This window comes from Kryptolebias marmoratus, linkage group LG1 (assembly GCF_001649575.2).
Source record: "Kryptolebias marmoratus isolate JLee-2015 linkage group LG1, ASM164957v2, whole genome shotgun sequence".
NCBI lineage: Eukaryota > Metazoa > Chordata > Actinopteri > Cyprinodontiformes > Rivulidae > Kryptolebias > Kryptolebias marmoratus.
The window spans coordinates 17543159-17566348 of NC_051430.1; the positions used below are offsets into that span (position 1 = coordinate 17543159).

At 43.8% G+C, this 23190-nt stretch overlaps 1 protein-coding gene across 1 annotated transcript in view; it reads left to right on the plus strand.

The window, feature by feature from the left end:
* The first annotated feature begins 3475 nt into the window (after positions 1 to 3475).
* setbp1 (SET binding protein 1) overlaps positions 3476 to 23190 on the plus strand; it is a 36398-nt gene continuing 16683 nt past the window's right edge. Inside the window, exons 1-2 of the mRNA XM_017413774.3 lie at positions 3476 to 4048; positions 11118 to 11712. Of these exons, the coding sequence (XP_017269263.1) occupies positions 11278 to 11712 (435 nt within the window). The 5' untranslated portion in view covers positions 3476 to 4048; positions 11118 to 11277. The remainder of the gene's footprint in view (positions 4049 to 11117; positions 11713 to 23190) is intronic.

The following is a 23190-nucleotide window of genomic DNA, read 5'->3' on the forward strand; positions in this document are numbered from 1 at the left end:
GAACAACTCGTTTGACTTGAGTTTTCCATCCTCTTTTTTTTTTATCTGACATAATAAAAGGGGAAAGCACCAGCTCTCTCACACACAAGCACACACATTAACAGAGCCACTTCAGTGTGCCTTCATTCACCCGCTCAGCCCCACGCACACCCACCCACCCTGTTTTACTCTGAACAAAATGCGTAGGTGACGTGTGATGTAGCAACTTCTGTCTAACTGGGCTCATGAGTTGAGTTGGAAGTGATTAAACCGTGTCTGTCAGATCACGTCACTGCGAGTCATTCGAGGAGTAGGGGTTTCTGTGCAAACCATTTCATACTAAGACAAAGGTGAGACTGTTTTTATTTATAGTTTAGCCCACCAGTTTGCAAAATGTGTCATATGAGGATACAAGAGAAAGCACTGCAGAGAGATTTATGTTTCATCAAAAGTTTGCATTAGTCTCTCCCAGATGAGCAAAGTTAAATCATGTTCTTTTTAGGAAATCTGTTCTCTTTAATATTAATATTAGCTTGTCCTTAAACTGTGTATCTGCTTGTCATTTGTTTAGCATGTCATCCTGGTGCCAATGCATTAGCTTTAAAGCAACCTTATTAACATTAGGGCTATGGTATTTGGTAGCGGTATGTCGTATAATGTAGACAAGAATTTGCAAAAAAAAACCCAAAAACTGGAAAATAGACAAAACAATGGCGATCAATTGGATTTTAGGTAAAACAGATGAGAAAGTCCAGTCATCTTTGGAACTCTATAACTCGTTCACGCTACACAAAAGGAACATGATTCAGAGTGTAAATGGGTCACAGAAAGTTGGGCTTTACTTCTAAACTAGCATTTTGTTATTTTTTTACAGTTTTCAAAGGTAAAAGCTTTGCACGTTTTAGAGATTTGTCCACGAAATGTTCACATGACAGTTGAGGTAAAACTTTCAAAACCTTTGCAAACAAACTCTTTTCACTCTCACAACTCTTTGGCACCTATACAAATTATACATTAAAAGGTAGGTGTTTTTGTCTTCTTTCATCTGTGTGTCACTTGCTGCTTTAGGACTTGCAGCTTACTTCCAAATCCCCCCAAAATAGAGAGTGCCCACACTCTCTCTATCCGGCGCTCTTCCGAAATTTCTCTAGACTTCAGTTATATTTTAGCTCAAAATATTCTCTTGAAAACTGTAAGTGAGGGGTCTTTTTCAGCGTGTTAAAGCTCCTCCATAAAACACTGCAGAAACAGAAAAATCCACGTGTGACTATCAGTCTTCTGAGTCTTCCGTAGCTGCATTGGCAACCTTTAAAATTTCTTCTGAAAATTTCAAGTCTTAGTCCGTTTGTGCTTTCTTGACTTTTGTGATATTTGTCTTATCTGAGAGCGGATCAGTTTAACATCTTTTACCTCAGAGTCACACTGTTGCATTGCGTGCAAACTGTGGTCGGCATTGTCTTTCTGAAACAAGCAATGCTTTATCTAAAAACGAGCTGCCTGGGTGGCTCAAAATCCTGTAACTCATTGTTAAAATCGTCTTCACAGATGTGCAAATGACATGTCATGCACATTATTTTACTCTATAGTACTCTGATTAAAAAGCCAGGAGTGCCTGATATCGTCTGCACAAAAAAACGTTTATGATTTCAGTGACTCATCTTGGGTCGGGCTCAGGTCCAGACAGGATGGGAACATTTCTGGATCTCTCTTATTGGTGATCATTTCTTAGCACAGGAGGGTTGTGACTTGCATTTGTTGATTCAGCAAAAACAAAAAAAAACAACAACTTAAAAACAGTGTAGTGGCTTCTGTCACTGTAAAACAATATCTTGCCACCCCAGTGGCCTCACTATTTGTACACTATTTAATATAATATTGTGCATTTTGTACAATGCTAAAGGCCAATAACATCTGCACAGAGCTTCGATCTCTATCCTAACTCACCAGTAGTTCACTCTTAAACGGTTTTACCCACTGACTGGACCGTGAAGTCTCACAGAGACGATTCTCAACAATCTACCGGTGCTTTTCTACTCTGGAAGCACAACTTTAGTCAGTCCTGAGAGTCTCTACAACACAAACTGACAAATCTGAAAAGAGATGCTTTGAAAAAAACACGTCAGAATTATTTATTCTATTTCTCAAAAACTATTTACCAAGGTTGGCTCTCGAACAGAATCAGATTTAACACCTCTTCTGTAAACCTGATTAAATACTGTGTACCTCTTTTGTTGAGGCGGTTTTATCTCAAACGCATTGCAACTTTTCTAGAAACAAAAAAATCCAGTTTTTGAATCTGTATAAATTAGGTTGCTGACAGGCAGCACTTGGTACAGTTGTTTTATGTAATCTGGGCAATTTAATGCACGAACAAACAACTTGAACGTAAAATTAGGTCTAAGAGTAAACTTTCCCTGCAACGTTAAACTCTCCTCCCCCTGCAGGACCTTCATGCCACATCTTTGCCTCCCAAAGAAGAAAATCTTTAGATCTGCCACTGAATCAATGCATTCCTTTTTTAAGCCAGATGTTTGAAAGCTTCCCAGCATTTTGCAGAAATAGCATTGCACTAATTTATGACTGTTTAGCTGCAGGTTCATCATCGTAAATTACTGGACAAAAGAATAATTCTTGTAATTTTTGTCTTTTTCCTGTGACGAATTTAATAATCTGTTACTTCATGTGCTCTGAAACCAAAATATCTGGATCTGTCCTTATCTTTTATTAAGGTAAACTACTTGTGCAGCCCCCTATGCAGGTATGTATCTGAACCTGCTGAGGAGAAGCTGCTTGGCATCTTTCTAATAACAGCAGTGACTCAGTGTGCACAACAAGCCTTCCCCCAGATGTTTCTTTCCCTTTTCATTTTTTTTTTTGCATCGCATTATGAAAACACCATGCCCGTACGAGCTGTCCCTCAGGAGAAAACACTGGTGTAAACAGGAGGAGGCTGGAAAAAGGAGGGGAGGGAGGCATGTGCTGAGCTTGTTTGCAGCCAGAGGGAGGCGATGTCGCTCCTCCTCTCCTCTCCTCTCCTCACCTCTCCTCTCTCCTCTCTCCTCTGATCCGCTCAGCTTTGGCCACAGAGCTTCCAGTCTGCTGGGTGAGATCATTACCAGACACCAGGCTCCGGGACCTGACATTCACCGATTGGAAAAGAGAAAGAGAGGGAGGCGCACACACACACACACAGACACACACACAGACGCGCGCGCGGAGAGAAGACCCTTCATCCAGTGCAGCCAAAAAGCAGCGAGCTGAACTACCGTCTCCAGCCCGTCCTTCTGTCTGCGCTGACGCCTGAAAAAGCGCGATCTTCTTCTTGTCGCAGATTATTTTTTTATTATTTTTTAATTTCTCGTCTTCTTTTTCTCCACACACCACCCCACCACCCCTGTCTCTCTCTCTCTTTTTTTTCCAGCAGGCAGAGGAGGATCATCCAGACAACTCGAGGAAGTAACTCTGAACACAGGAGGACAAAAACAGGTAAGNGGGGGGCTTGTTGTAGTCGGATGCGGGCTGCTTGTTTTGACTGCAGTAGCAGTGCCGCTCCCCCTCCTCGTCGCGCTCCTCCAGCCGGGGTTTGTGAGGCACTCAGCGCGGGGCTCCGGACAGAGGCGCACTCCGCACCGCTGCGGCTCTCCGGCGCTCCATCCGCAGGGGCCTCTAGCGCTCCCTGATCACCTCTGGACACAAGTTTTCCCACCGGATTTTTTATTTTTTACCCCCTTTTTACCTCTACTTTGCTTCTCGGCTGTAAATCCCGTTTTTTTCCCCTTCTTCCTCTCCCCTTCTCTCTCTCTCTCTCTCTCTCGCTCTCTCTCTCTCTCTCTCTCTCTCTCTCTCTCTCTCTCTCTCATCCATAGCTCCGTTGACGCCATTTTTTTCCCCGGGGTTTTCTGTCAGGAAAAACCCACCGACATCTACCGTGGCTCCGTTTGACAGCTCCCCGGGAGGCTGTCATCCCATCCGTCGCTTGTGTAAAACGCGTCTCGGCTAAATGGATTGTAAATGATCGTGATCAAATATTCACACGTTCGGGCCGACTGTGTGACAACATTAGACATGGGTAAGTAGCCCCGGTTGACTGGGCACATTCCACACCTGAACACACCTCTTCTCTTCGCGTTTTTCATGGCTGCATTGATGCTGAGAAGCTCCTGTCTGTGATTTGTTGTGCTTCTTTTTAATGTGGGCTGCTTGCACGCCACTTCGGCAAACAGATGCTGGGTACATGATTCTGTCTGGAAGCATGTGGAATGTCGTGGACCACCAGATTTACGCACGTAGACACCCAAACAAGGCTGTAGCCCCCACTCCCCCTCCCTCCTCCTCACTGTGCATTTTCTTGGTGTTTGTGTGGCTTTATTAAGCAGTGATGAAGTGTCCACAACACTGATCCAAGCTCCTGGATCAGATGGAGGGTCCTGCTTGCATCTTCACTGACATTGGTCAGCCATCCCATAGCATCACTTAAACAAGCAGATGGTTGCCTCTCTCTAAAAGCTTCACAGTGGGGATTTTAATATCTGCTTTTGGTTTGATGTGTTTTAGATTTATATATATATCAGTACTGTTTTATTTGTAGCATCCCACACATGTAACCAGATTGCACTCATGTGGCTTCTGCTGTGAAGGTAATAATAGTTATGGTAAATGCCTGGTTTTGTGTGTTAATAGCTGACCGGTTTCACATGGGTGTCAGAAGCAGGAAAAAAAAAAAGCATATGCAGAAGCATAATAGTGTTGCTTTGGCTGAGTGGAGGAAGGTGAATGTGTGCCACTGCTATCACCAGCCTTCAAAAACTTTGTTCACAACCACAGAGCACCTGAAGATAAACACAGTTCGAAGGAGGCCCGAAAGGTGTGGAAACGCAGTCAGATCTCTGAGCTGCGTGGGAGTGAAGTTGTGGAAGTGAGGTCTGTGCGGTAAAGGGCATGAAGAAGAAGTAAGAGAGATGTGTGACCAGGCGGGAAAAGAAAGAAAAAAGAAAGAAAGAAAGAGGTGAGGTTGAGGGATGGATAATAGAGATGATTCATCGATCTTGTCTTGTTAGCAGCTTCAACTCCCTTCAAAGCTCGCAGCAATTTTTGTGGTATACGGAGGGGGAAAAAAAGTACAAAGCTGGCTGTTGTACTCCCTATTAGGTAACAAGATGCCTGTGCCACTTTTAAATTAAAGCATGAGAAATCGATTAGGTGTATCCCCTGAGCTGAATACCTTGGGTCGAAATAGGATCACAGAAGAGGGGTGGAGGGAACGTGAACGGGATCCAAGGACAAATCTAACTGTTGGCAGTCGCTCTTAACAGAATATCAGCACTGGAGCACCTTTTGGCAGAGCACACAGAAAGAGGGAGTGAAGGAGGAGGGGAGGGGGGGGAGGGGGGGNTGGGGGGGGGTGAGGTGAGGGGAAGGAGGAAGACAGTTGGGGAGTAGGGGAGGTGTTTTTGCTGACAGCCATTTTGTGGCTTCTGCTGCAGTTAAAATGGTTTAACATTCATCTGCTTGTGCGGAGTAGTTAGGTGTGGATGGTTTTAGTGCTACCTGGCATATGGCTCATCCAGAACGTGTGTGTGTGTGTGTGTGTGTGCATGCACGCTCCAGCATCATTTTCAATTATGGCTGCCCCTACACATGGTGTTTTATGATTGTCCTTCTAGCAGCCTCATAGGCGAACGCGCGCGTCCACGTTGAACCGTGGAGATAAAGGGCTTTATTCCTCAATTCATAGCCTTCACATGAATAATCACTTTTATGGCTTTCTTCACCTTGTCGTGCTTGGAGACAGAGGACTAATCTCTCCTCCCTGGACTTACGGAGTCTGGACCTGTTCCTTTGGAAGAAAACATGGGTTCATGTGACTGTTTTTAGCTAGAGAAAACTAAATTTGCAGATTGTCCAGACTCTCATTAGGGTACACATCTGCAGCCACAGAGTGCGGATGCTCTACAATTAAAAAAGCAGAAGGGGGAAAAAAAATATCTTCCTGCAAATGAAACAGCCATTAGGCGTGCTTCTGAATCTGTAAATGTTCATGCATCTGTCTCCATGCGTGTATGAGCTATTTGTGAGTCCACCTCAGGCACTGAGCTGCTGGGTATGCAGCCTTAAAAGGTTGTGTTTCTACTGCCATCCCTCTCCCCTCCTGTCTGTCTCTCTCTCCCTCTCTGTTTCTCACTGACACTCTTTTCTTCCTCAGCTTTCTTTTTCTGTTTGTCTGCATCATTCACCGCCTCTCCTCTGCCCATCTGTATTCGATTATCGGTGCTTTATCATTATTGTTGGTCAGGCAGAAGCGTTGCGAGACTGTCTCATTCACAGCCTTTCACATCAGCACAGGCAATGACCTTATGCTATTTGAGAGCAAAGCCGGTTAGCGCTAGCAGTTTTGAGAACATAATAAAGCTATTTATGCAGCGACTCTGGCCTCTCACAATCAGCCTGCTGTCTGAGGCTAGCTGAGGTGTGTGTGTCAGTGTGTTTGTGTGTATAAGAGAGGAGAGAGGAGACAGTGAGGCTCAGGCTAAGTAAGTGAGGGAGGCCCGAGGAGGGGTCAGCCTTACATAAACTCTCGGCCTGCCAGTAACTGTACTAACAGCGCTTAGAGCACCGAGCAGGGAGGGAGGAGAAATAGACGTGACCCAGCTAAGTAGTTTACACAGTAATAGCCTGGAATGAGGACAGTACTAATGCCTAATACCGTTCTGCTGTCTTGTAGGGTGATAGCTGCGAAGAGTCTTTAGAGCACCTCCCAAAGGGGAGTTTCCTCCGGTGTTTCGGTTTGATCTGTGAACATGTGTATGTGTCACTTTGTGGTTGGCATCTGCCTCCCTTTCCTGTCATTGTCCGCAGTCACATGACTGTCAGGGTGGCTTTCACACACTGTTAGTCACCGCCATGGCATTAAGGACCCTGAGGCTCCTGAAGGAACAAACAGGGTCATGTGGGCACTGTGTGAGATCAGACTGAGACTTTGCTTGGACTTAAAGGGACAGCTTTTCAAGTGTATAAGCCATTAGTATCTTACCTGTTGCAGATAGCTTTTTGAATGGCCCCAGATGGGGAGAAATACAGTTTTGTTCTGACCAGATTGCCGAGCTAACAGCTAGACTGAGAGGAGTCAAAACCAAAGTGGATTGCTGCTGTTTGAAAACAACTCTAGTCTCAAATATTTCATAGGATGAACATTTATTAAAGGAATGCAGATCGCTTGCTGCCGTTTGTACCAGTTTTAAACTAAGATCATCTTATGCAGCCATTTTGGTCAAATCTTGAAAACTATTTTATGCACAGTTTAATTCAGTTATGCAAGATCTCCCAGCTGTTGGAGTCTGTGTTAGGAATGACTTTCAGATACTACCACATCGAGTTTTAGCTCAGTATCTGTAAAACTGACTGCATTAAAGCTTTTTTTGTGTGTTTTAAAGTCAGTCAGCTTTTTGTGACCATCTTGAATTGCGTTGACTCCAAAAGTTGATTATCTGTAGTGGTTCATCCTATGATGACCTTCTGAAAGTTTCTTTAAAACCCTTCCAGTGGTTCATGAGATATTTTACTAACAATGCAGACAAACAAGTGACTGCCCACCTTCCATGACAGCAGGAAATAAAAGCTGTTCCACTGCTGTCAGTTTCACATTATAAGGTTATTCATGCAAAAATATTATGATGTTCCTGCCAGAAGAGCACTGCTAATGCTACAGCTAGCTGCTGCGGCTGCTATTTGCACTTGCCAATAATTTGAAATTCACAGCCATGTAAAGTTGATAAAAGAGGATTTGCATGAACAGTTATGAATCTTTTTAGTTCAGAGTTATTTTAAGGCGGCAGTAGTCCACTTTGCCCTTGGCAGTGTTCAGACTAGCCATTAGCTCATCAATCAGATCAGTATGAAACTCAAAAACTGAGGTCATTCAAAGAGCTATCTGCATCAGGTAAGATATTAACTGTTCATAACCTTTCTACACAACCCCACTTCAAAGGATCTGCGCTGTTGGTTTAATTTACTTTGTTATTCCTGTAAAACTTTGCATACTTACAAGCTACTGAACGACCACATTTGAGGTTTATAACCTTTTTTGAATGATTTCCTAAGTTCCTGGAAGTGAGTGGTTTGCATTAATTCTTTGGTAGGGAATGAAAAATACCCCTGAGATTGGTAATCCGTCAAACTGATCAAATTCCCCGCTTTATTTATGTATCAGCGTTACAGCCTGATGTGACTTTTGCTATTGTGTGGTTACACAATGAGCAGTGTCTGTTTTGAAAAGTGTTTCGTGGAAGACCTAAATCAAGGATTCACTGACATCCGAGTTTTCAGGCTGCCAAAAAGCTTTCCACTTAAAATGTGGAGATCAACCACAGAAGAAAATAACATTTGCCTGTAAAGGGAATAATGGGAGTTTGGTACATTCTTTCATTTAAAAACAATGATGTTGGACAGATAAAGTGAAGGGAATATTTTCATGTGTAAAAGTTTTGATACTTATTAAACAAATATTGCTAATCTTACCCTGAATACAGCTATTGACACAATTTATTATCGTTTTAGTGCAAAGCATTTGGAAACATAAATAGATTGTTGATGTTTGAAACTTTTTACACTCGCCTACTGGCTGTTTCTACTGTTTTATTATTAGATGTTAAACTTTTTATAGGGTTGTAAGAAATAGATTCTCCTTTAAAAGCAAAAGATATTTGCTTTTAAATGAAGTTTTCTGACACTGTGATACACTTTATATAGTTCCAATGAATTCTTTTGACTTTATTTTTTGTTTGATAGATTTAGTGCAAAGAGCAGAGGTGGCCATGGAGTCCCTCAGCATGATTCAACCTCCCCTGTGTTTGATTTTAGGCAGGGTGATCATTTTATTTATATAACCTTGTGGCCTTTTCATTGATGTTCAACATTAACTTTAAACACAGATTACTTTAAATTCTGCACTTTCATTTGAACTCTTGAGACAGATTCAGGCAGGATCATTTTCCGACTCCAGTAATTGATTTAAAATCATTGACTTCCAACGTAGAAAATGAGCCTGAAAGTTTATCAGTTATCCTAAAACATGCTTATTGTCATATAAGAAAAACAAATTGGAGTTAGTTCATGTAAGCATTCAAAACCACCGTTGTGGTTCTTCGAGTTTGCTGATACGTTTCCACCACTGAGCGAGCAGAACCCACATAAACATTTCTCTTAATTGGTTTCAGATTAGCAAAGTGTGCAGCTACGGGTTGACGTATTTTCATTTTTTACCAACCAGAATATGCAGAAACAAAAGTTTGTTGAAACCAATGTGGATTATGATTATTCAGTCACACTCCAAAGCATGTGCTGTGAGGTCTTTAGGGTATTACGATGGGGATCAGCTGTTTGTGCAGTGCCTTTGGCTGGTACAGTGTGAACTTAAAGAAATGAATTTGGGTTTTGCAACAAAATCAGCAGTCGCCATGTCAGGATGTGTGCAACAGTAGGAGACTTTTTAATGTTTGCTGTAACACTCGGAGCACTTCATGTGTCCACAGCTTTTATTTGTGTCATGCCTGCAGATAGTGGTCTGGTCTGGGTTCACTTCAGTGTAAATGGTGTCAGACTGAGCTCAGTGTGTGAGACAGCATTCCCCACTTACAGCTCAGTCATGCCTCATGTCATATTGACTGATGGGATTCCCTGGAGCTGTAGTAAGAAGTGTAGTCTACTGTTTGTTTTGGTTGCTTTCTGTTTATACTCTTGTGTGTCGGCTGGCCTGTGTAAGTGCACATACGTGTGTGTTATGTACGATGATGTGTTGTACGTGCAGCAATCCAAAACAGAAAAACCTCAGTCTTCTGAGAAATGGCGGGACAATCTTTTCTCCAAATAGCACCGCGGCTGTAGAAGTTTAGCCTTCTCCGTGACAGCAACGTTGTCATTTGGATGTGGATTTATGGGCATAACGGGCTTTAAATGCATGTGTGTGTTGCAATGCTGCTGCATGAGTGCGTATAACAGTTCAGACTCTGGTTTTTCCAGACCAGCTCGTAAACCACATCTGGGGAAAGAATTTAGATTCCTTCCCTCTGTCTTTCTCTGCTGGCTTTCGTTTCTCTCCCCACTGTGTGATTCCCTCCCTCCTTACCTTCTCTGTAAGGAAAAAGCAAAACACAAAAGTCAGTTTGTTTTTGTTTTTTTGTTTTTTTAAGTTTCGTACCTTAACGGAAAGTGATGTTCTGGCAAATAGTTATCAATAGTTTCTTATCAAGATTAGTCACAGAACACAGAGTATGGAAAAAGAGGCAAAGGTTTTTGTCCAACCTAGGCTAATAGCTGGCCAAACAAGTGCCATTTTTTATTGTTTTTCAGGCTTATAAAACAATTCTTTCTCAAAATCTACATCCCGATGTGAAAAAACGCTACACTGGCAAACAACATCGTTTGTTTAATTTGTCTGTTTTTTTCAACCAGACATTGTCCGTGTTACTTCGCAAATGTACATGTGATGAAGCATCGAGGTTTAAAGTTAGCCAATGTTGCTTTCTTTCACATAGGTATGTCGTTTTTGAGAAAGAGATACTTTATAAGTTGCTTCATACTGAAAAACAATAAAAAACTTGCACTTGTTTGGATAGCATTGGCTAGCCTGGAGGAAGACTGCTGCCCTTTTTCCACACTCCGTGCCCTATGACTGATGTCACAGCTGATAACGTACTAACTACTGATAACTATTTGACAGAACATTACTTCAAAAATGACAACTATGCCTTTAGGGTTAACTGCAGTCTGGCTTTAAAGCAGGGAAGAGGAATGTCTTATTTTGCAGTGATCACTTGTGTCTGCTTGGCTCTGCTTCCGAACTGGCGTTGGGATGGATTTAGGAAGGAAAAGCGGTGGAAAGAAATAAAACAAGTGGTGGTATGGGTCAAAAACCAGTTTATTTATGTGCGACACAAAATGCTAATGAGAGTCTGGCACCATGCCTCTGCAGCTCTTGGATGAGCCCATGTTTATGTTCACATTTAACAGGCAGACAGTGGTGTTGTTGACAGCGGACAAGCCTGTGCTGAGAGATAGAAATGGAAAAGAGAGGCTGTGGAGTTGAGAGGACAGGTTGCCCTTTTTATTCCTCTAATCATGTCATTCACCTGCTCTTTTTACAGACTGTCCCTGGCTTCACTCCGTTTCTGTGGGACAACCAACGCAACCCCAGTAGCTGATTGACAACACCAAACAGCCCTCCAGACTACTGCATTCTTTTTTTCCCCTATTGGCTGGCTGCCAGAGCTTCCCCCATCCTGATTGGCTGTGGCGGGAGCGTGGATGGAGCCAAGGGATCTGGTTGGCCCAGCCCGACCCAAAGAGGCGGACCTTCAGGGTGGTAGGGCGGGGCCAAACGAGGAGCACCAATTAGCAGCGGGAGGCGTCGGGTTGGTGCACGGTGATGATGTGATTAATGGCGCTGTCAGTGAGGGGGAGGGGCTAGAGGAGCAGGGGGAGGGGCTTATGGAGGAGCAGGAGTTCTCCATCAAGGAAGCAAGTTTCCAAGAAGGAAGTCTAAAGCTGAAGATACAGACCACGAAGCGCACCAAGAAGCCCCCCAAGAGCCTTGAGAACTATATTTGCCCGCCAGAGATCAGGATGACCATTAGACCTCTGACCGGAGAGGGCAAAGGGGGGCGACAAGGGCGAACGGGAGGCGGGGCAGCAGCAGGGCGGGGCTTGAAGGACGAAGAACGAGGTCCCCCCAGAAAAAGGGTAAGTCGCCATTCCTGTTACGCACTTAAAGTGAGTAATAAAATGTCAAGTGCAATGTCTTTTCTAAGTTTGGGTTTAAAAACAAAAAAACTGATCTCGCCTATCTCAGCATCTCTTCTGTTCCCCCCCAGCTTAGTTTACAAGTAGTCAAAGTTTGTTTTGTAATTGAAACCACACTAACAGAGATCGCACAGCGGCACACATAGACGCGCGCACGCACGCACACACACACACACACACACACACACACACGCACACACAGGGGCTGAGAATAGGGCTGACACAAGCAAGTGACAGCTGGTGTCTGCCCTCTCCATTTGTGGTCATACACACACAGACCTTTCCTGTCCCCTCTCCTCAATGCTTCTTTCCTCTGCTCTCCTTTTCTCTCCTTTAATGAAATCAGCCAACGTAGGTCACAGCCTTCAACCCCCCCCCCCACACCCCATCACTCTTCCCACTCCATACTGGCCTTTGGTATGTGTGACACTGTGTATGTACAGGTCCTTGGGGGAATCTAGTGTTTGCGGGGCATGTTGACCTACACAGTGGTGTGTGTGTCCAAACCTGATCGTCATCTCAGTGGCACAGAGCTCGACAGCCCCAGCAGGACTCAAGGTGTCATGTTGTCAACAAGGCGCAGAGTCGTGTTTTGCCCTGTCGACCTACAGTCTTGCGGTTCTTATTCAAATTCGAGGGGCTCCCGAAGGTAAAATGGGACCCCTCGATTGTTATTTTAAATAACTTAATTCAGAATAAGCATTTTGATTCTTTCTTGGATTGGTTAGCTGTTCACGAGGAGCCTGTACACATGCCAGACGAAGCATGTAAAACCGTCTCTTCGTATCACATTTACTCAAAGAATTCAATCTGTGTAAATAAATAAATATATCAGGGGCCAAATACCAGTCGGTTTGTGAACACAAACACATTTGTGCCACAGACTTACATCTCTGTTTGTGATTTATTAATTACTGTGTTGTTTAAGTTTTCAAGAAAATTTTGGTTAAACTTTTGGATCTGCTTGTGTTGTGTTGTATAAAAAAAACAACAACCCATCAATAATATATCTTTACCATAGAGAGAAATTCAGTGTTTACATTGATGTCTAACCCAGGAGGTTTGAGCCTCATAGCCCTGTGATGTCTGGGCAGCCATTCATAATGTAGCGCCATCAGTCACTAATTAGGAAGCCCGCCGCTCGCTGATGATTGACAGGGGTTGTCATAGTGACGGAGCGGAAAGCTGGTGTCTGCTGAGGTTTGAGGTTTGAGGAGGGGAGGGGAGGGGAGTAGAGAATGTGTTGATGTTGGTTCAGATCAGTTTCAGCCCTTCATCCCCTCCGCTCCGTCCCTCAGTTCCTCGCCCCCTCCACCTCCCCCACCCCCTTCTCACATCCTTTCCCTCCATCCAGCCATCACCTGCCACCCCAAGGGTGCAACGCAGGCAGACTCATTGGAGAGGAACGGGTTAAAGAGAGAGGCTGGGCTGTCTCTGTGTCTCTCTGCACGCCTGTGTTTGTGTGTGTGTGTATTGGGGTTAAATACTCTCTTTGTGGTGTGTGTGTGTGTGTGTGTCAGAAGAAAGGGGGGGAGGTGAGGTGGGGAGCAGATGGACAGCCTCTCGTCTCGCTCTTGCATTGTGTCCACACATCTCCTCTTTCCCGCTCTTTATCTTTTTATCTGTCTCTCTTTCCACACTTGTCCCTGCCGTCTTTTCTTCCCCTCTAGTCGTCTTCTTTTCACGCACTCCTTTACCCTCTCTTGTCTCGGAGCAGATGGCAGCATGGGGCAGCGGCGGCGGCAGCAGCAACAGAGCAGAAGCCAGAGTGTGAGCAGGGGAAGGGGAAAGGAGAAGGGGGTTGTAGAAAGAAGAGGAGGAAAAAGGAGGTGGAGGTCAGGCATATGGAGAGCCTGGTTAAGGGGCCCCCTCTTAGGGAGTGTGTATTTGCGTGTGGTGGTGTGGTGAATAGAGGAGGGGGAGAGGCAGAATACAATAGAAATCCATTAAGCCAGAAATTTCCCTCTAATAGACTGAAAAGGAGAGAGACAGACAGACAAATAAAAAAGTAAATATGTGGGAAGACGTGAAAATTGTGGGTTTTTTTTTCCAAGTTATTTTCTTTTGCGTGGCTGCCTCTGTTAGAACTTCTGTTTTTGCATCACAGCACACAATATTTATCTCGCTGCATTTTATCTGAGTCTGATTTTAGAGCTATGCTTAAATCTAAGACTCGCAGCTGCATCTCTAATGGACTGCACATTATTTGGGAAAACAGGCAGTGTTAATATTATCGAAAAGCGCAAAGCAGGAGATAACATTTGGTTTTGCCTGTGTTTGTGTGTATGTATGCGTGTGTGTGTGTGTGTGTGTGTGTGTGTGTTTGTTTGTCTTTTGCATTAGCAAAATATCTTATAAACCACAGGATGGATTTTAATGAAACTTTCAGGAAGTAATCATTTGATTTACATCTAAACAACAAACTAACTGAACACTAACAAATGGTACATGAGAAAAAGACTATAACTTTGTCATTATTCAACATAATAGTTTAGTTTGAAATTCTGACATTAAAGGTAGCAGGTGACATGTTCAGGTAGTTGTTTGCAGTGTTGATATTGAGTCAGTCTTAGATTGTACTAGAACACAGTGCGTAAAATTCAATATATTTAAAAGAAATAAGATATTTTTTTTCACTATAAAGTAAGTTACTCAGTATCTTTTAATATTAAAGATGCAACATGGAAGAGAAAATAACAGAAAGGAGTAGAGTAAAAGGTAAAATTTCCTTGTTTTAACAGGAATCCTCCTCTCCTGTCATCTCCTGGCAGGATTCTATAACCTGGGGAGTCATTGTGTCAGGGGACAGACCCACGTACGCACATTAACAGGATATGATGGGCTCCCCTTCTCTGTCTCCAGCTGACATCGCACACATGCTGAACGTCCTCTCACACGCAGCTCTTTGTTTCGGCACGCTGTGTGTTTTTGGAAGATGAATGTGTGAGTTTTAATGGATCGGATCCCGGGTCAACTGCTGCATCACTCCTCCAGACACGCATGGCCTCGCGCGCGCGCAATAAACACGCGGTAATCGGTTCGATGCCTTCACGTTCGCGCATCCTTCTCATTCACGAGCACGGCACAAATCACTGTCGAGCGTTGATTGCAGTTAGAGAGAGTGTTTTCCTGGTTATCTGTCCAGTTCCCTGGATGTGCCAAATGTGGCTCTTAATCCATTTCACTATCTGTGGGGAGAGATAAGCCGGAGCTTTTTCAGGAGTCCAGGCCAGCCTGTGTGTTGCTGTTTCTGCTCTGTGTCTGCTCGCTCGCATGTGTGTGTATTAGCGGGTGCATCCCAGAGCCTGACGCTAAACACACACTTATCTTGTCTTGACAGCCCCTCTGCTTGGTGGTCCTACTGGCTATGTGCATGTGTGCGGTTGCTTGGTGGTCCCCCAGCAGTGTTTGGGATTATTATGCGTTAGTCAAGTGCATAGAGGAAAAATTAATGCTGCCACAGTCGCCAAGTGTGCGCGCACGCAATACGTGCACTAGTGTGTGTGTGGAATGATAGGCCTTTTGATGTGAGCTTTTTTTTTTTTATCCCCGTCTGAGATGGCGGTTGGTGACCTGAGGGACTTGATGAGCTCATAAAATAGAAGTGTGTGTGTGTCCCTGTGTGTCAGCGTGTGTGTGTGTGTGATGCATGATGCTTGCCCACAGAGAGCAATCCTTGACTGATTTATGAATATGTATGAACATGAAATGATCACCTCTGCTGTGGCCTGACCGAACTGTCACATTAGACTGTTTCTGGTGTCTGTCATTCGGGTTTGAAATACCCAGACTTTTATTTTGGTGTCTTGTTGTGTGCAGCCTTTGAGCGTATGAATTAGGAATGCTTTAAGGGGCGTTTTCCTTTAGTGCATGGGGGGATGGGACTTGTGAATGTGTTTGTGAGGGGTGTGTGTGTGTGTGTGTGTGTGAGTGATTTAGCACCGCGGCAACACCAGCTGTCCATCTGTGTCTGACCCCCCATACACACCCCTGCACACACTTAAAAACACACACCGCCACACACACATACGCGCCTCTTTGCATCAGACCACTGATCAGCTCTTCAGTATCTCTCAAATCTTAGGAAAGTCCAGTCAAAACACAATCTGTTCATATGTCTTCCACCCACCAAACACACACACGCACACATTTGCAACACTCCAGAAGGCTTTACTTTGACTTTAATTCAATTCTTGGACATGCACCCTAACCGACAGTCAGAGCTAATCTGGATCCGTAATTTACCACATCCTAATCTAATTTTAAACCCAATCTGCCTGATGATTGTAAAGAGTTAGAGTATGGCGACTGAAAGTGAGACGAGTCCCCGTGAAGTGAAGCTAAAACTGATTTATGGCTCTAAAACTTGACTGAATACAAACACGCATATTTAATAAGGCTGACCTAAGGAGCTGTGCAGCAGTGATCTAACAGCCGCTCATTTACAATCGCGAGCGCACGTACACACACACACGCAAACACACACATTCACACAAAGAAGCGCCGGAGGGCAGTCGAAGAAGAGATGAACTTTGACCCTGCTGGACATTCAAAAGCTGAGGTGATAGCTGATCTCCAGTTGTGCAAGCCTCTGTGTCCGTGTGTGTGTGTGTGTGTGAGTGTGTGAGTCTGCTGTATTGTTGTTTGAGCAGACGGGTCAGGGTTGAGACAACTGGAGTCTGGCCTTTGCTTTCTTCCCCTCGGGGCTGGATTTGGTGCCTGTGTGCACGCTGCTCATGTGTGTGTGCTTGTGTTGACCATTTGGTTGGAACTGTAGCTAATTTCTCAATCAGACACACACATACCATCTACTCAATCCGTCCCAGAGGTCAAGCCCTATTCTTTCACCATTGTGTCCAGTCCCAGTGGGTCACTGCTCCTCCTCAGGCAGATGCAGACAGACTATAATAGCCAGTCTAGCTTAAGGTACATTTTAATAAAGACCTAAGGCAGTTACTTGTATTTAAAGAAATGCTAATAGATTTGTGAGGAACCAGTTTGTTCCGAGCACGCAGACCTGTTGTTTTCTCATTACTCTACAAGGCAGTCGAGTTTTTCAAGACGCCTTACAGCTTATTGTAATTTATGAAATGAGGTTAAAATTCAAGAAAAAACAATAATTTAACAGTAAAAATGAAAATGAAAGCAGCATTCCTTAAAGGAATGCATCTCGCCTCCTTGCAAATACCAAAGTTTTATAGATAACTCTCAGCTACTGCTGCATCAATTTTTAGCTTCATATCGTTAATATTTACATTTTTGTGTTTGCTATGATTGATTAGCTGTGGTGGCCATCATGAATGGGGCTAATAGTTTCTTGTTCAAAAGTTTCATTAAAATTCGTCCACTGGTTCACAAGATATTTTGCTAACAGACAGACAGACAAATAAAAACACAGACACGGGCAATTATGTGATCGCCCACTTTTCAAGGCTTTGAAAACAGCCCAGCAGTGAATTTATTTTGGACAGCGACTGACTTGATTTTCTCCTCCGCGGAGTGATCTGGAGGGCAGTCGTGTATAATGTTTCCTGCGTGACCACAGACGATGCTGGACGATGCTGAGTTTCGGCATCGCGAGCTCGCGGTGGCCACTTGATAAGCTCCATCCAATCTTTTGTGGTTAGTCAGTGTGAGTGTGCGAGGATGAGTGCGTTCTGTAGTTTTGAGAGGATGGTCTGCAGGAACAGAGGGCAACATTTGGTGCAGGGAGAGCAGCAAACGGGTTGGGGAGTCAAAAAGAAAGAGAAGCAAGTGCTCAGTATTGACTTTCACTATGTCTCACTAAATGCGTTTGTCAGTGAAATCTGATGGCCCCATCAGCTGCTGGAGCACGCCTGTGTGAGTGTGTGTATGTGTGTGTACATAACACTGAAAAGTCACCACTGACAAAGCTACTGGTACCTTTCTCCATTTTTATTTCTGTCAGACCCTGGATGACTGTTGGAGCCATCTTGAAGCTTCTTTCATGCTGCTAGTTTTTGCCACATTTTGACTGCTGGGTGTTCAGATTCTTTCAGGCTTTCAGGAGTCATTTTTAACATCAGCCGGTTCCAGTTCGCTGCAGAGATTGTCAGTAGGATTTTGACTGGGCCATTAAAACTTTTTCTGCTTACCAACCATTTTTCCGAATGAGCTTTTCTGTGTTAAAAAAAAATGTTTGGGCTAAAATTTGTCTTCTCTTGGTCTAAAAGTAAAAGTTTTATAGACGTCAAAAAGACATCTGCATCTCCCTAAGATTGGTAAGAATAAAGTCTCGTGATGTTGCTGAAGGTGAGATTTCTGTAGTTCAAGTGCTGCTAGAATCGTACCGAGCCAGCTGACCATATCAGTAACAGCTCCACCACAATATAAGACCTACAATCTGAATGCAGAAACATTTTCAGAAGTATCCTGTTGTCGGCTCACGACCTGTAAGCCTCATTTAACGAAATGGCATTTCAGCTGAATAAAGTGATTGTGTTTTTTTATGATGACATTATGATAATAATATTAAAACTGTAATGTCAGCAGCTGACAAATGGGTGAATGGAGGTTTGAGACATTCAGAGAAAGAATCAATCATACGTGAAATCCTTGTTAGTGCTCTCTGACCTTTATTGCATGATTTCTAGACTCGGGTTGCGTATCCCACATATTTCCATTTGTTTGTGTGGTGTCTCAATTAGTTTCGAAGGACTGAACCGTTTGGATTAAATGTGGTCTAAATTTAACCAGAGATATTTAGGGATAAACAACAGCTTCAGCTGGACTCATTGTTGAAATTCCTTCTGTTGTTCCCTTGGTTTTGTGCCCTGGTCGCGTACTTCAAGTGACTCTGCTGAAAAAATCAAGGCTTTGCCTGAAACTTCTGAAAAATTGAGGTCGTCTTAATATTCTATTATTCATTTGATAAAGTCCGTGTCTCTGGAAGTTAGAGGCAGCAAAACAGCCCCACAGCATGATGCAACCTTCACCGTGTGTTACTGTGTGAAGTGTGCTTTTTTCTTACGAGCTTATAAACAAATAAATGCCCAGCACTCCCGAACTCCACCGAGGAGTTCTATGTCCCTGTTTTCACAAACATTAATCCTGCATTTTTGTGCCTTTTTGTCTGAGGAACTGATTTAAAAGGTGTCAGAACTGTTTTTCCGTTGTATTTTTAACGTCTGTATGTCTTTATTTTACTTTACGAGCCTCTGTGGTTGTTGCTGTTCAGTAATTTGTATTTGAGATTTGTTATTATATAGGTTAATTTGCATTTATTTTTGAATATGTTCTGAAATATTTCTTTATTTCAAGCATGACTGCTTTTAAGAACATGTAAAATGTTTTCACAGTGAGGCGTGTAATCCGGCAAGTTATTAACAGACATCAAATCCTTCGCCGCCGTGTCCAGTATTTGGCTGCTCTTCCTATTTTTGCCCCGGGCTTTGCAGAATAATCTCACAGTAGTTTGGCTGTTTATTTACGCTCTCTGTCTCTTAAGTATGGATGCTGACATGAAGAAATGTGTCCGCCTGTCCCTCTGTCTGTCCCTCTGCGCTGCTCAGACTAAACAAACGGCCGTGTATTTGAACCAGGGAAGAAGCCGCCAGGGTTTTCTGTTTACTGGTTAATTTCACCGCACACAGACACGTGCTCACACAAACATACGCTCTCAAATGTTCTGCTCGCCTCAGATTTCTCTCCCTTTTTTATTAACCCGCCCTGCTCTGTTGCGTGTTTGACCCCTCGGATTTCCCCCTCCCGCTCAGCCTCTCTTTCGGCCCCCTCTGCTCGCTGTAGTAGTCGTTCCCTCTCAGACCGAGAGGAATGCCACTCCGTGTGACCTCTCACCTACAGCAAGGAGGGGTCCTGGTTTAGAGGAGGGAGCGAGGGGGGCAGCTGCAGTCATGTGCCCGGGCCTGAAGGAATCATTCAGACACAGAGACATACACAGAGAGCCAGGTTGTTGGACAAAATTCACACTTCAACTCTTGCGGCGTTGGTGTGCTGCGCTCCTTCACCCGGCTCTTTTTGTGACCATCTGAGAAAGTGTAGGAAGCCTCACGTTGGTCTGTGTGCGTGTCTGTGAACACACGAGTGGAGTGCAGCCCCACACAAAGGCATCATTGTTGGTAAGAGGAGGCCTGAGGGGAGGCAGGCAGTCTGATTGGTTAAGACTATTGTGTCTCACTTTGTCCATTCTTCCTGTCACCGAGGATGTCATTACAGTGGCTCACTCACTCTTTCTCTCCTCCTAAGCCTGAGATCATCTGAAGACTTTCACTCAAACACGAAGAGTGCTCCCACAAATAAAAAAAAGAACTGTTACTTCACGAGCTTTAAGCTTGGAGTTTGGACACTGGAGTCAATCTCAGGGACTTAGTGATGATTATTTCAAGCATCACTTGTTAGGAAGCAGCTTAGTGTTGTGTTTCTAAAAGATGTCTATACTGAACGTTTGTTATTTTCTTGACAGTCCTTATGATTTTAAAATAATCATGTGGAGTTTAAATGGTGCATAAAAAGTCACAATTTGCACAAGTTCATTTACACGTTTCTTCCTGTGCAGCAATTAGTTAAAAGCATTTTAGCCTATAACTGGGCTTGTGCTTGATTACAGAAATTAATGTCAAAGTAGCGGACTCTTTAAGGCAGTTTGTAAACCTACAGGGATTAGTGCAGCACATTATATGGAAAATTTATCGTCATTGTAATATCAGTGAGCGCAATATCAACATTGCAAAGGACTGCTTGGGCTGCAATAAATCATAGGCTGGTGTATTTCAAGTACTATGCACCGATGTTCTGCATGCTAATAATATATTTGGTCAATCCAGCAGACTCTCGCTGGCCTTGATGCCCACATCTGGTTTAGATGATAGTGATGACAAAAGAAAAAGTGAGGCGAAAGAAAAAAGTGGGATTATCGCAATTGTTATTGTCATTGCAAAATTAAACAATATTATCACACATTGTAAGTTTCTAATATTGTACAGCCCAAATTAGGAAGTTGTGTATGCTTCTGGAGCCACTTTCAAAGTGCAATTTTAGATTAGTCTTTTGTGAATTCATTGCTTTTGCAGAAGGAAAAGATAATTGTGAAAGGGGACTCCTTTCTGGCAAAAAACAAACAAATAAAAATCTAGAATTTGGATTTCTGTGTAGGCCTACTCTAAAAGTCAGTTCAGGTAGTAAAAGGGGTCATCCTTCAAAAGACTGATGGACTGATCTCCAACCTTTTCACTTTACATGGTCCAGATACTGAGCCTTGCATTGCTCCCCAGTGTGTATTCCACTTGTAGACTGCTAAATGGTTGAATGTAAGACAGTTTTTACTTTCAAACAATGTATGAATAAGAGACGTTTCCTCAATCTGTCCTCAAACGAGGCTACAAATGTTCAAGCCATTGAACTTCCTGCAGGACAATTTGCACTCTTGCTGGGTGTACCACCTGCAAGGATTGGGAATCATTTAGACAATTGAAAGAAATTATCCTCATGAACTTAGATGTATAGCTGAGCCACGTGAGGTTTTCTGGACATGGAAAACACGAACTGTCCCAACATCAAGGTGGTTACGGAATATACAGTGATTAAAGATGGATGGATGGATGGATCTGTAAAATTTATTGCAGTTCATTATTTGTGACTAACTAATCAGTGAGTGGGGGTTTGCAGTTACAGACCGCAGAGAGGAAGTGTTTAATCTCGACACAGCTTCTGTCTTGAATTACCCATCATTCCACACAGGAAGTCATCCTTTAGAGCAGCTCATTGGCTGTTAATTGTTTCCTGTTGTACCAAAGTGGTACGATTGGGTCATGCAGCGCACAGAGTATATAAACAACATCTTCCGTTGGTTTTTACACTTTGTGTTGCACATGTTTTGGTACTGGTGTGCAGTTTACTTTCCCCAGTTGACAGATAAAGTACTTTTCATGAAAGATGCAAGGATGTGTTTGACTCCTGTGTTTGTGCATGTTGCCACTCTCTGTGTGTGTGTATTATTTTTATGTTGTGCGTGTATGCTGATTGACACGTGTAAAGCTGTCAGAAGAAGCTCAGTCGCATCCACAAAAGGAACAATTGGTACATAATCGCTGTAATAATCACTATGAAACAACTCTAATGTGGCTTTTAGGGCTTTTCACCAGCAGGATGCACATGTGCCTGAGCGCACCATTAATGCTAATCAAAGGGATTAGATGTACACTTTGTGTAGCATGTAAATGTGTCTGCCATTACTGAGCGGGTGAAAACCTCTAACTACAACCTAATAACACGCTTTGGTTCAGCCAATCAGGGGCTCTTGTTTAAATTGAGTCATCAACTTCTGAGCATGTCGGAAGAGAGCGTGACAAGGAGACTCTTTGGTGTTTTAGCTGCTATCTTTGAAGCACTTCAATCTGAAGGATTACTGCTGTGGATGTATGAGGGATGATTTTACTCCAGACCTACTGCTGTGCTTTGAATCTGGCTTCCAGTTATCAGACAGATGAATGTGCTGCAGTTCAAATGCTTCATCTTGTCCAACATGTAGGAAAAAAATGTGTTGCACGAAAAATAGGGCTCAAATAATCAATCTTTTTCTACTCCGATGGTTGTAGGATGTATGCAGCCATAGTTTTGGGCTGTAAAATTAACCCAGGAGTGGAGGTTTTGGCTGAAACGCAGTTTACAAACTTTCCCAACCCAACTTTCCCAGAAGCTGCCTTGTCTGGCACAGATGCCACCAGATCTGAGATAGTAAAAGCGCTAGTTGAAGCAGAACATGCTGAGTAAAAACAGTCGTACAGTGCAGTTACGCACACGCGCAGTTTGGGCCATCCAAAGCCTGTCCCACCTTGACAACCCCTCCCTCTTTTTCCACCCCTTTTCTCCTCCCCCCTTTCTCTCTCCCGCTGTGGGTCTCCTCGGGCGCATGAATGGAAGGCTTTATTCCCGGGAGAACTGGTGGGAAGAACGAGCAAACGAGGAACAGGGATACGAGGGGGTGAATGGGGTTGGGAGGGGAGGAGTAGGAGGGGGGTCCGTGAGAGTGGCCACAAGATCAACACATTGCCACAGCTCCTCTTTTCTCCTCCATCGCTTTTCCCTCCTTTTCTCTACCCCCATCCTCGCCTCACCCGCCTCTTCCTACCCGGTTTTAAGTGCTGTGGGTACAAAGCCCTGTTAGTATTCATGGTGTTTGTTTGCAGAGGAGCTCTGTGTGTGTGTGTGTGTGTCTGTGTGTGTGTGTCTGTGTGCGTAGAGCTGTCAGAAACACAGATCACAGGGAAGCAGTGCTCTGAATGGAGCTGGGGAGAAGCGGGCGTTGAGGAGGGGGGCTGGGGGATTGAGGGTGGTAGTTCCCACAGAAGGAGAATGGTCAGTTCCAGAAAGGAGAAAAAAGTGGAAGAAAAGGACAAGAAGATGAGGAGGGGGGCGGTGCATGAGGCCACAGGGGCAGGG